This window comes from Poromitra crassiceps (assembly GCF_964638095.1).
Source record: "Poromitra crassiceps genome assembly, chromosome: 7".
Taxonomy (NCBI): domain Eukaryota; kingdom Metazoa; phylum Chordata; class Actinopteri; order Beryciformes; family Melamphaidae; genus Poromitra; species Poromitra crassiceps.
This window is the reverse complement of record NC_139628.1, coordinates 21561387-21574662: the sequence shown is the minus strand read 5'-3', so window position 1 is coordinate 21574662 and position 13276 is coordinate 21561387. Positions and strand designations below refer to the sequence as shown.

Below are 13276 nucleotides of genomic sequence, written 5' to 3'. Positions count from 1 at the left end.
GCTAAATCATAGATTATTGAAAGATATTCCCTATTCCAGACTGAAATGCTATAACAGAAGTGTGAGTATTGGCCAGAATTAGATGAACATTTAGACACTTGTTCAGCGGGTATCTTGCATGTTGCGTTCAGGTGCACTGTAATTTTTTTTATTTTTTTTGCAATTCCCTCGCGGGCCACACAGGGGGCGCCCGCGGGCCGCATGTGGGCCGCGGGCCGCCAGTTGAGCATCACTGCTGTATATATACTGTAGACTAAATATAGTGATATATTTAGATACCGATAGTTATATAGTGACTATAAACAGTGTCCAATTCTGTCCATTGCTAAGATGCTTCAGTCGTATTATTACCTTGTTTGCGGCTCACCACTGAAGCTGCCTGGTGACTCAGGTGACTCGTCCGTCATCAGAGAGGTGTAGCTGGGAGCTGGAGACTCGGCCTTCATCACCCCAGGAGGAGCTCCAGCCTCCGACTCCTCACTCATGCTCACTGCTGCTGCTCTGCAGAGGGGAAAACATACATTTATAATCTTGCCAATTCATTCTCTGTGGTAAGGACGCGCTAGGCATGCTCCTCTTTCAAGGACCGCACCTGGCGTTTAAGCAAGTGTGTAGTGTTTTTAGGTGGAGCGCTCTGGGCATCTCAAGCTACAACATTTGGAGGAAAAGCGCACTGCTCGTCAATGTCACTCCTCCTACCTCTTCTCCTGCCAGGGGGATCTTCAAACCTCCACTGCTGCCAGAATTGCCAACAAGCTGGCTTTCATGTTCAGGGTGAACAATCAACAACATCAAACAGACTAAACCAGCTGTACCGTGTGATTGGTGCGTCCTGAACGGTACTGCGTGCGACTGCAGGGCAAAACAAAACAAAACACACACACAAAAAAAACATTCTGTGCACTATTTTGTGCTCTCGACATGATTTCCAAAGTGTTCTTATGTGAAATACACACGTCCAGTGTGCCCGGCCGTCAAGAGACAAGGCTGGCAAAAACAGCTTATCTCACTACTATAATAAGGCGAGGGGTTCTGCGGCGCGTGGGTGGACCTTGCCCGTCTCTGTCCCTGGCCGCATGCCGTGAGGAAAAAAAAGACTGCAGGTCAATCAATCAATCAATCAATCAATCAATCAATCAATCAGCTTTATTGACTGACTCAGAGTCCATTAAAACATACAACATCAAAACACACAGACACAATAAAAAAACTAAGATAAAAGGGTTTTCTACTTAGAATAAAAGGCAACAATACCAATGTTTCCTTTGAAGAATTGATAAATACTTTGGGTGCCGGCCCAACAAAACATGAAAAGTCCAATGGAACTGGCAGCACTCACAGGTTACGTTTCAAAAGGATTTTAATCCGCACAGCAGCAGTACAATATAGACATGTTTCAGCCTGTGGCTTTCCTCAGTGTTAAATGAGAGAATGGGTGTGACCCTATAAGGAGGCAAAAACCAGGGAATGCATCCAGCTGGCACAGATCAATAATTAGGCAATCAGAATACATAGAAATACAAAACATTAAATATGGAGATGGCACATATGAGAACCAGTAAGCCGAAAAAGCCAGACGAAGCAGCCAACATTAATAAATTCTACATATGAAATAGAAATAATCATATTTTAAGGGGGTATAGTACTGGGATCCCAAATCGCTAGGGATGCACCGATATGAAAATTTTGGCCGATGCCGATAACCGATATTAACATTGCTGTTATGGCCGATAACCGATATTTACCGATGTCGATATGATCTGTATAAAACCACATTTTTATGATCATCACATTTTGTACATACTGAAAAACACATGTTAACACTGAATTTGAAAAAGTTATGCATTTCTTTATTGGCAAAGCCTTTGGAAAAGCCCATAAATCATAGATTTACTGCATTATTTCATATCAATGTGAAGAATTTGGCTGATAATGATAACCGATATTAACATTGCAACATCTGACCGATACCGATATGACCGATATGTTAAAAAATCGGCCGATACTGGCCGATACCGATATGATTGCCGATATATCGTGCATCCCTACAAATCGCCCATATCTCCAGATGAGGGCAATATACAAAGGTAGACAGAGGCAAGGGTGGACCTCCCATAGACATAAATCCCCATAGGAAGGATAATTAGATAGAACCCACAATAGAAAAAACTTTATAAAATCAATATACAAAAATTTGTAATAAAGTTAAAAGGTAGTCATCAAAGTAACCCATGTCCTACAAAAGACCCATACGCAGTGTAAGATCACATGGCACAGTTATCCAGACCCGAGGGGAATGCACATAAATAGAACATGAGTGATGATGAGCAACCACCTCCTCATAGTGACCACACATCACTGAAGCTAGGATTAGACAGCAGCAGGATAATGGCATTCTGAGATTCATCATAGCAACCAACACTCATTTTCTCAACTCAGCTATTACTGTGGATAATAACCTACAATAAAGATATCTCATACACATAACAAGAGGGCAAAAATTTCTGTTCTATCATGCCATAGCGTCAAGGATAGACAGTTAAACTAGCTGGAATAAACTCGAAAAATGTAGGCGTTAAAATAGCTATATAACCTCTAATTGAGTGAATAGAGATGAGGGGTACATTTTCATCATCATTGTCTGACTGCATTGCTAACTTTGCGAGCTACTTGATACCCTGTGCTACCTACCTTACCCAAGGTTGACTCTGTTGTTAGTGGTTAGCTAGCAAGCAAACTTAAAGTTCTTGAAGTTTCTTTGTCTGCTCAGATAGGCTATAGTTGCTCTTCTTAGGATAATTTGTTGAAACAGCATGTCCAAACTATTTTTTAGTGGTGTTCAGCTCTAATGGCTCATTTCCACCACATTTTACTGCCCTGCACAGCTCACCAGTCGGCTCTACTCGTTTCGGCCCGATGGATGTTCTGCTTCGACCGCCGTTCATCTGCCCCCGCCCACCCCCGCCCACAGCTGGTCATCATAGCGACCGCATATCTGTCCTCCGCCTATAACTGAAGTAGGCTATAACATAACGTTACAATTAAATCCACCCACAGAACTTTTAAACTGTTTATGAAATACTGGTGCCTCTAAATGACCTACAGTGTACATGGGCAAATGTGACAATCGGCCAGGAGAATGGATATCACTTTGTTGTTAGTCAAACTCACATGCATGCGCTGTGCGGGGACGGGAGAGGCGCAACAGAGTAGCCTCTACCCCGGCGGCCTCTCACCAGGCAAGACCGCGGCTTCACCAAAGACCGCCTGCGGCCTAGCGGAACGCTGCACTCAACTACAAGGGCTTCCTGAGCAGCGGACTTTTTTCTCTCTCAAAACAATTGAAACCACCGCCACGATTTTATTTCCCCAGAGGCAAAGGCAGCAACACAAAAGACTGATGGAAATAACATAACAGAAGAGAAGGTAAGCCCACTAAACTGGTATGCAGCATTGCATTGACAGTCAGTAGATAGACAGAGTAAACACGATTCTGCCTGACCAATCAGTCGTCAACAATGTTTTCACGTCACCGTATGGTACCGGGTTCACAGCCCTAGAACCCCAACGAAGCAGGGACGAAAAGTAGCACGACTCAACCCCATCTCAACCCAGGCTGGGACGGTTTTTACCGGTGGAATGAGACCATTTATCGAGTCGAGCGGAGCGGGACCGCGCTACTACCTGCGGTGGAAATGGGCCAATGAAACTCAATCAAAGTACTGTAGGCTACATGATATAAGACAGCTAAACTAAATAAGACAGTTGGTGAGAGTTGACAAGTTAGGACAAACTAACAGTTATCCTAAAGATAGGACAGTATTTTTAAGATTTTGGGAAGTTAGGATGCTTCTGTAATACACTTTTGCTATCTTAAATCAGGATTAGAACATTGAGAACTGTTGATCTGCAATGGCTATTTTCCTAAATCAGGTCCTAACTAATTACCATGGTTACCAAACAGTTAAGATAGGATTTGCGAGTTAGGAAGTTTCTGTATGGCCCCTCAGCAGTGCCTGGAAAGTGTTGACTCCTCCATTCACATTCGATGACAAATCCACTGGTATCAGTTATGAACTGATACCAGTGGATTTCTAAATATGTTAATAGAAAGCCAACAAAAACAAATCACACCTACCTCTTGTTCATTAGCCTGTACTCAGCAACAGTGCCCCACAAACAGAGCTACAGTATGAGCCTCCCCAAAGTCTCATTGTATATTGGTCAGCCGACGGCCAGCTATGTTCACACAGTAGGCACAAGTGGCCCGAATCGGAATCCCCCCCTTTAAGTGACTAAGGTCACAAGGTTTTTCCCATGACACACAAGGACTGTGTGAACAGTCATGGAAAAACAAGTAAACAAAAGTCACATGGAACGTAGTCTTGCTGGCCAGCCTCCCCTCCCTACCGTGAGAGGAGTCTGGCGCCACGGAAACAGGCAGGCCCGGTTTAATGCACGGCCCGCTGTCTAGGGGCCCCGGGGGCCCCCTTTTTTTTTTTTTTTTACAGTGCATCTGAACGCAACATACAAGATACCCGCTGAATAAGTGTCCAAATGTTCATGTCATTCTGGCCAATACTCCACTTCTGTTATAACATGTCAGTCTGGAATATGGAATATCTTTAAATAATCTTTATGACTAAAAGACTAAAAGTAATCTCATGTGTAATTAATGACTGTTCTACATTGAGGAAGTTTGAAGTAAAAATGTAAATAATTAACTTGTTTGGTTTTGGATTTATTTAGCTTTTATTTCAGACTTCAATGAGTCTTTTACGTCACTCGAGAGATTCTTCACTATTCTGCGCTGGTGGGAGGGCCATGCTGGTGGGAGGGCCATGCTGGTGGGAGGGCCATGCTGGTGGGAGGGCCATGCGGGCAGTCAGTCATTACAGATATGGAGGACAGCTGTGACAGAGCTAATCAGAGCTAGTCTGAAGGATAGTGAGGTTTTAGACCTCATAAGTATTGTATTTGGCGTGACTAGCAAAACTTAAGGATTGTATCGTAACCGGGTTGAGTATGAAAACATAGCAAAATAAATGGTCGTGGTCGGATCACCTGGCTATTTTACAGCGAGTTTGAGCGTGTGTTGGGTGATAAGCCCAGCTGTCAGCCATTAGAGCTGCTTGATAGCTCTGCCTCTGTCGATGTGGGTCACTTCAAGGCTGTGACCTGTTCACACTGGAATCTAATATTCGCCACTTTTAAAAAGTATGTGCGAACAGCCACACAATGTGAACAAAAAATCTGAATTGAGCACTAAGGTTTGCTGTGTGAACATAGCGAAGTGTGCTGCCTCTAACTGGAGGCAGCTGGGAAACCCCACCCTGACACACCTCATTCCACAGCAACCACAAAACCAAGTTCCCCCCTTGGGCAGGGATTTTCAAAGTGTGGGAGAGTGAGCCTCTCCTCAGAGAACATATAGACAGCTGCATTTTAAACATCTTTATCCACTCTGAGGGACTTAAACAAAATTAACACAGCTTTATTACACTCGGACCAAGTTCTCCCACATGCATGCTTAAATTGTGGGAAAATAATCCAACCCTGCAGTCCAATAACTAAATTGGAAGGTGTCTCACCCAATCAAATCATCACTGCACACCACGCTTTTCACTCTATCACTGTCTCAACAACATTGTGCGTAAATCCTTATGTGCGCTCTCGGCAATGCACTGCACACCATAGTTGCTTTTCATATCACGCCTCAACACTGTGCATAAATCCTTTACGAAATAATCGGATCAATCGGATCAACTCTTTAATTTGCTCACCTGTAGCTACTTTAGTGGGAACAATGAGTTTGATGCGCATATAGACGGGTGATGCGGGGAATAAATTCAGCTCATCCTCTACCTGCAGCCTTGACCGGTACGGTGCTTTGAATCATGATCAATACAGAAAACCCGCACTCACACAGTTATGTTGAGCTGAAGGGGATGAGCACTTTCATAGGCTGCCAGGGGAGCATCGTCAGGGAGCAATCGATGCAAATTCAAACTTTGAATAATATGGGTCCCTTTTTCTGCTAGCACCAGAGGTTGTCTCCTCTCTCTCACTGTAGGTAGCCTACTAAATATCACCAGACATTGTCTCCTCTCTCTCACTGTAGGTGGCCTACTAAATATCACCAGACATTGTCTCCTCTCTCTCACTGTAGGTAGCCTACTAAATATCACCAGACATTGTCTCCTCTCTCTCACTGTAGGTAGCCTACTAAATATCACCAGACATTGTCTCCTCTCTCTCACTGTAGGTGGCCTACTAAATATCACCAGACATTGTCTCCTCTCTCTCACTGTAGGTAGCCTACTAAATATCACCAGACATTGTCTCCTCTCTCTCACTGTAGGTAGCCTACTAAATATCACCAGACATTGTCTCCTCTCTCTCACTGTAGGTAGCCTACTAAATACCACCAGACATTGTCTCCTCTCTCTCACTGTAGGTGGCCTACTAAATATCACCAGACATTGTCTCCTCTCTCTCACTGTAGGTAGCCTACTAAATATCACCAGACATTGTCTCCTCTCTCTCACTGTAGGTGGCCTACTAAATATCACCAGACATTGTCTCCTCTCTCTCACTGTAGGTAGCCTACTAAATATCACCAGACATTGTCTCCTCTCTCTCACTGTAGGTGGCCTACTAAATATCACCAGACATTGTCTCCTCTCTCTCACTGTAGGTGGCCTACTAAATATCACCAGACATTGTCTCCTCTCTCTCACTGTAGGTGGCCTACTAAATATCACCATTGTCTCCTCTCTCTCACTGTAGGTAGCCTACTAAATATCACCAGACATTGTCTCCTCTCTCTCACTGTAGGTGGCCTACTAAATATCACCAGACATTGTCTCCTCTCTCTCACTGTAGGTAGCCTACTAAATATCACCAGACATTGTCTCCTCTCTCTCACTGTAGGTAGCCTACTAAATATCACCAGACATTGTCTCCTCTCTCTCACTGTAGGTGGCCTACTAAATATCACCAGACAGTGTCTCCTCTCTCGCACTGTAGGTAGCCTACTAAATATCTCCAGACATTGTCTCCTCTCTCTCACTGTAGGTGGCCTACTAAATATCACCAGACATTGTCTCCTCTCTCTCACTGTAGGTAGCCTACTAAATATCACCAGACAGTGTCTCCTCTCTCTCACTGTAGGTAGCCTACTAAATATCACCAGACAGTGTCTCCTCTCTCTCACTGTAGGTGGCCTACTAAATATCACCAGACAGTGTCTCCTCTCTCTCACTGTAGGTGGCCTACTAAATATCACCAGACATTGTCTCCTCTCTCTCACTGTAGGTAGTCTACTTAAGTTAGAGTTTTTTTCCCCTCTGATTTTCCCCATCGCGCTGCACCTCCCCTCAAGTTCTCTCATGCCCCCCAGGGGAAGCACGCTTCATACTTTGAAAACCCAAACCGCTGCTCTATGGGGCAGTTATAACTGTAGCTATAGTTAGTTTGTTTTTATGGTCTATGGCAGAGGTACCCATACTTTTTTAGGGCTAGGGTTAGGGTTAGAGAGAGCTACTTTAGAAAAAGTTAAACTATAGTCATGGGCTACTTTTTTTCCCCTTGTCCCCCCAGTAGATATTTAGCACATTTTAACAGTATGATATGATTTATTTAATATTATTTAATAATGTTTTATTCACTAGCAAGGACCACGCCACAACAATATATCGCTGAAAGGTTTAATGAAGATTGAGATGTGTATGTGTTGAGGTGTAAGTGTCTAGGTGCATGATGATGTTATCTGTGGTCTGCGAGGACGAACTGAAGACTGCGCAGAGGGAAACTCAGCGTGGAGGTTCCATCTCAGACATGTGTGCTGCCCGAGCTGATTACATCTCAGGTGTGTTTTACATCTGAGCTGATTTCAGGCCCCCCAGACAGATCCTGGAAATTAGACATTAGGAGAGACGCACCGGATTTGACAGGAACTAATAAGGATGTGAGGATTAAAGGGATGAGGATAGGGATGAGGGGATGAAGGGAAGGGAGGGTGGGTCAACAGAACTGAGACAAACAGGGCAGAACGGGTTTTCCAGGTAATTGAGGTGTGGTTAGAGGCGTGGCCCTGCTCCTGAACCTAAGTTAACATGTCATTAACTCTCTGTTAAATACTGAGTTAGCTGTACATGAGTGGGATTTAGTTTATGCATTATAATAAAAATTATACATTTTGGATTTGATGGCCCAAGATCTACCAGTAGATCACGATCACAATCCACCTATTGGGCACCCCTGATCTATCGTTTCCCCCAGGTTTTCCCCTACACACCAGGGATGTGTACAGATAATGAATGAATTAATTGATTTAAGACAGGTGTTAAAAACACAGTGAACAAATAAAATCCATACACCAGTATTACAATTGTTGAGGAATAACAACACGATAAAGTCCCTTTATAGACCGCAGGTGCTGCCCAAGCAACTTCCCTTTATAGACCCAAGGTGCTGCCCAAGCAACTTCCCTTTATAGACCGCAGGTGCTGCCCAAGCAACTTCCCTTTTGGCCCTTTTTGCAAGACACGTCCACGGGCAACATTATGGTGTTTCAGTTTCAGGGGCTGTAGTGGACTCATTAAAAAAATAGCTTGAAGTAATGTGTTATCCTCCCCAGGGGTGTTGCTAGGGTCTGAAGACGTTGGGGGCTTAGCAACTGACCTGAACAGACAGAGACAAATGGCTCACCCAACACAGGTTCATTAGAAATCAACTTTACTCACGTGGAAAGACATAAAAACAAGTTGTTCTTTCTGTCTTCGTTCTTGTGCTATGTTTTGACAAGAGGATTTCCGCCAGATAAAAAATACATACGGTATCACTTCCTCCCCCCCCCTCCTCAGGCTGCAAGTGTTTTTCTAAACTCTGTTGAATATACAGTAAACACCACACTGACAGGAGGCTTTGCAGGTCTGATCTGTAAGTAAGTAAGTTAATTTTATTTGTATAGCACTTCTCGCAGAGAAAAACCCACAAAGTGCTTCACAGGATTAATACAAAACAACCAATCAATCAATGAATACAGGTAACAGTAAAATACAAAAAAAACAGGACTACCGGAACAGACAATTAAATGTCACATAATTTATGTTTATTTTCCCCTGGAGAATTCTGACTTTAATCTGAGAATTCTGACTTTAATAAAAAAACTCTGACTTTTTTTTCTCAAAATTCTGACAGTAACTTCGAATTCTTCCTTTAATCTCCGAATTCTGACTTTATTCTCAGAATCCTGATTTAAAGTTATAATCTAAAAGATTTTCATCTACTTAAAGCTGCATTCAGCGATGTTTTTGTGTTCAAATAAGTGTTAAATGGCTCTATATTCTGACAGCAATCACTGAAATAGAGTGTTTGGTCAGTGACTTGAAACCCCCAACCCCCCACTGTCCACGGATGGTGGCATTTGATTCAGGGTGAAAAAATACATATAGTTCTTTAAAGGGATCGCAATTGGACCTTCCGTTTCTTAGAAAATGTCAACTTTTCTCTGATTGGATCAAAATTGGCGCCGACCTCAAACTATCCAATCAGAAGTTGACATTTTCTAAGAAACGGAAGGTCCAATCGCGATCCCTATAAAGGACTATATGTATTTTTTCACCCCGAATCCAATGCTGGCATACGGTTGCGGAGATACGTCCACCCAGCCTGCAGGACGAGCAGGGGCGAATTTTTGACTGGGGACAGGGGGGACATGTCCCCCCCACTTTTCAAAACCTTGATTCTGTCCCCCCCACTTTTTAAACTGAAAGAATCGTGGGTAAACTGAAAAAATCATGTTCAATACGCTACTGTTTGACCAGCCATCATATTATGGCTGAGAATGTTAATTGAGTTGCTAATTATAAGCTATAGGCTACTCCAAAAGATTGCCACGGATTTCCTCTTCTGTAAAAAGTGCCCTCTCCAGACCCTGAATGCATTTCTAATGGCGCTCTGTATGGAAATTTCCCTTTCCAAGCCGTCCCTGAAGGCAGCCCTCACAGTATTGTAATAGCAAATTTAACTTTTGTACTAATATTATTCAGTTTGTGGAGTTATTTTTCTGTGACAAGTATCATCCAAATGTTAATTTAAAATGAGATATTCCTCTAAATCTGGCTAAAAACGTTAAAACGTTTTTGCCAGCTCCTGCCCCTCTAACATTCTCTGCATGTCCCTGCTGCTCTATAAAGGGTTAAGTGATGAGAGGAAGTGAACATGGTAAGCAGTGAACATGGTTGAATTTAAAATAAAGCACACTAATAATAATAATAATGATGATAATAATACAACCAACGTGATTTCAATATGGCTCTGGCTTTCACATCAGTATTGTAATATGCCTTGTTCATGTCACCTGCTTTCATATCAGAGCTCTGATGAGTTGGAGGAGGTGGTGTCTAAAAGGCATGTATTTATGTGTGTAGTTCTTCATAGATCTAGCCTCTTAATCTTCCCCTCAGAGTGCACCAAATTGATGCATTTTACTTTAACACGTTCACTGCCAATGACGTGTTAATACGTCAAAAAAAATCCAACGGTTGACTGCCAATGACGTGTTAATACGTCAAAAAAAAGATTTTTTTTTTTTTGACCGTGGGATGTGCATCTAACCCTTTTACATCTCTTATATAAATATTGGAGCCACCGAACGTGTACAACCCATTCCACCGACCCACTAAGTGGCGACAGTGCTCTCCAGACTAGAGGAAGGCAAGCAAAAAGCAGTGTGAGGAAGCCATTCCCATTGTTGTGATCAACAATGTGATCACAATTAACGATTTTGCCATGTTTTGCAGCATGCTCTGTGTGTTTTATTTATTTTATTTATTTTAGGTTTCACTAACCTTTTATACTATTAATTTTTTTCTGGTACTATTAACTATGTGTTTTAATCATTTTTGGTTTTACTAACTTTCTGTACTTTTAATCTTTGTTGTATTATTAATTTTTCTTTCACTTTCATGACTACATCAACCTGCCATGGGACTACAGGTGGAAACTAGCCCTTGGGCTACAACCTGGCATATTTACTGTACGGCTGTACTGTTCATTAATGTGTAAAGTCCCATTCTTTAAATAAATGAATCTGAATCTGAAAAATGAATCTGAAAATGGATTGGCGAAAACGCTTTCGCTTTCGCGCTTGGGAGCTGGCGGTGCGGGATTGCAAATTTGCATAATAGATTACGGGTGGAACACACTTTGAAACACGCAGCATAAATAAGACCAGAATCGCAAAAGCTTCATCAAAGCTCTCAACCCAAACCCCAAGAAACGAGCGAGCCCATCCAGACTTGCCCAGCGGCCGCCAGCAGACAGGAGTAGCAGCAAAGCAGCAGCAGAAACGAGCTTGTGACACGCCCGCTGCAGCCAAGAAGAACACACACGGAGGGAGGAGTTTGAAGGAGAGGGGTGTTTCCTGCTGTTATGGAGAAAATTACTGTTCAAAACTATTGTTTAGATGTCTGACGTCTTACTGATGCCAAAAATGAATGGTTAAAGTGACTGTTCTATCGAATTTCACAAAAAGCTATTTATCTCAGCTCAAATTTTCAGACGCTGAAACCATGCTGTATTCAAGTGCTAATGCCTACATAACTACTAACTCTACAAACTAACTCTTTTAGACAGAGAAAGCACACATTCTATTAGTTCTTTTGAGATATTTTGTGTTCACAAAATCTTAGCAGAAAAGAATCCTCGGGTCTTGAAAGATGAGCCAGAATCCTCAAAAAAACCCTCTGGCAGAAGCTACCTACAGTAAAAAAAAAAACGGCTGGCAGTGAATGTGTTAAAATGTAAAAAAAAATCTTCCGCGGGAACATGCCCCCGGACCCCCCTAGAGGGTCGGCGCTCCACATTTTATTGTGTCCCCCCCACTTGTGAAACCAGGTATTCGCCCTTGAGGACGAGAGATAGAGGACAGTGGGGCGTTGGGGGTTCCAAGTTACTGACCAAACACTCTATTTCAGTGATTGCTGTCAGAATATAGAGCCATTTAACACTTATTTGAACCACTGTCATACATACTAACTGGGGCATAGACTGTCTGAATATGTGGTGTAGAGTCTGTGGCTGCATACAGTACATAACATTACCCCGACAACACATAGCGAAATGTTTATTTAAACGGAACGGTGGTGTGTTAAATATATGAGGAAACTAACATGATGAAAGAAGATAATATCGGAGAGGACTACGACGCTCTGGATCAAAGTTAAAAACTTAAAAAAAGAAGGTGCTCTTTGGAACTCAAAAGGGGAAAGTCCATATAAAATTGGGCAACCCTGATCTAGGGACACCCCTGATCAGGGACAATCGTCCCTGATGAAGGCTTAGGCCGAAACATGTTGGAGTGTTCGAATTTGAACTAGCCATGATAGAATAAAGGCTTTTTAATCACAAGAAGAGTTGCCTTGGACTTTTTTTCAAATTTTATAGAAACTAACATGATGTTCAAACTGGAAACTATAGGAAAACGTTGCACACTGTTTCCTTCTCCTTGGGTTGAACACACACCCCAGTTACACGAGGAGAACTGCACACTCCGCCTCAGCGCCTGTATTTCATCATGCACTTAGCGCAGGGCCGGTTCCAGAACAAGATGACTAGGGATGCATCCTAGATAGGAAGGGGTGCACATGTACGGGCCGAACCAAAAAATTTGACATGTTACTTTACAAAAAATAATGCATTTTACCATAATTTCAAGTAGAATGATACCAGCCAAGCAAGAATATTTCCAAGTGTTTCAAGTGCTTTACTGAAATATTTGGACCATATACCGTAAATTCTGGACTATAAGCCGCGGCTTTTTTCCCGTTTTTTGGCCTTTTTTGCCCCCTGCGGCTTAAATAACGGTGCGTCTTATCTATGGATTTTTCCAGCAAACGGCCACTCGGGAACCTCCAAAATCTATGGATGTTGGTATGAGGCAGAACGAGAGCAAGACAGACATTATGAGAGCGAGACCCTGATTGGATGATGTTGCAAAAAATGTGCCTCGCGACCTGATTGGAGCACTGTGCCACTACTCTCTCTCAGCCACTACGGTAAAACACCCTCCCTCCTCCCTCGCTCCGGGGGGAAAAAGGCAGCGATTGAGCTTGAAAGACAGTCTGAATGAAATTGAATGTAACATTCCCAATTCTATGTATTACATTCTAAAAAACTAACAGCAACATTTTGGAAGGCTAAGCCACACAACTAGCTCGTTGTAATCTAACATCATGCTTCAAAAGATGGAGAACTGGCTGTGTTACGA

The 13276-nt window shown here is 42.7% G+C and overlaps 1 protein-coding gene across 4 annotated transcripts in view; it reads right to left on the bottom strand.

Annotated features, from left to right (window-relative positions):
* LOC310780304 (NACHT, LRR and PYD domains-containing protein 3-like) overlaps positions 1–13276 on the bottom strand; it is a 56313-nt gene that overhangs the window by 27734 nt on the left and 15303 nt on the right. For all 4 annotated transcript variants that reach the window (XM_083640877.1, XM_083640878.1, XM_083640880.1 and 1 more), the window contains exon 3: positions 352–501. In XM_083640877.1, the coding sequence (XP_083497003.1) occupies positions 352–485 (134 nt within the window). In that variant the 5' untranslated portion in view covers positions 486–501. The remainder of the gene's footprint in view (positions 1–351; positions 502–13276) is intronic.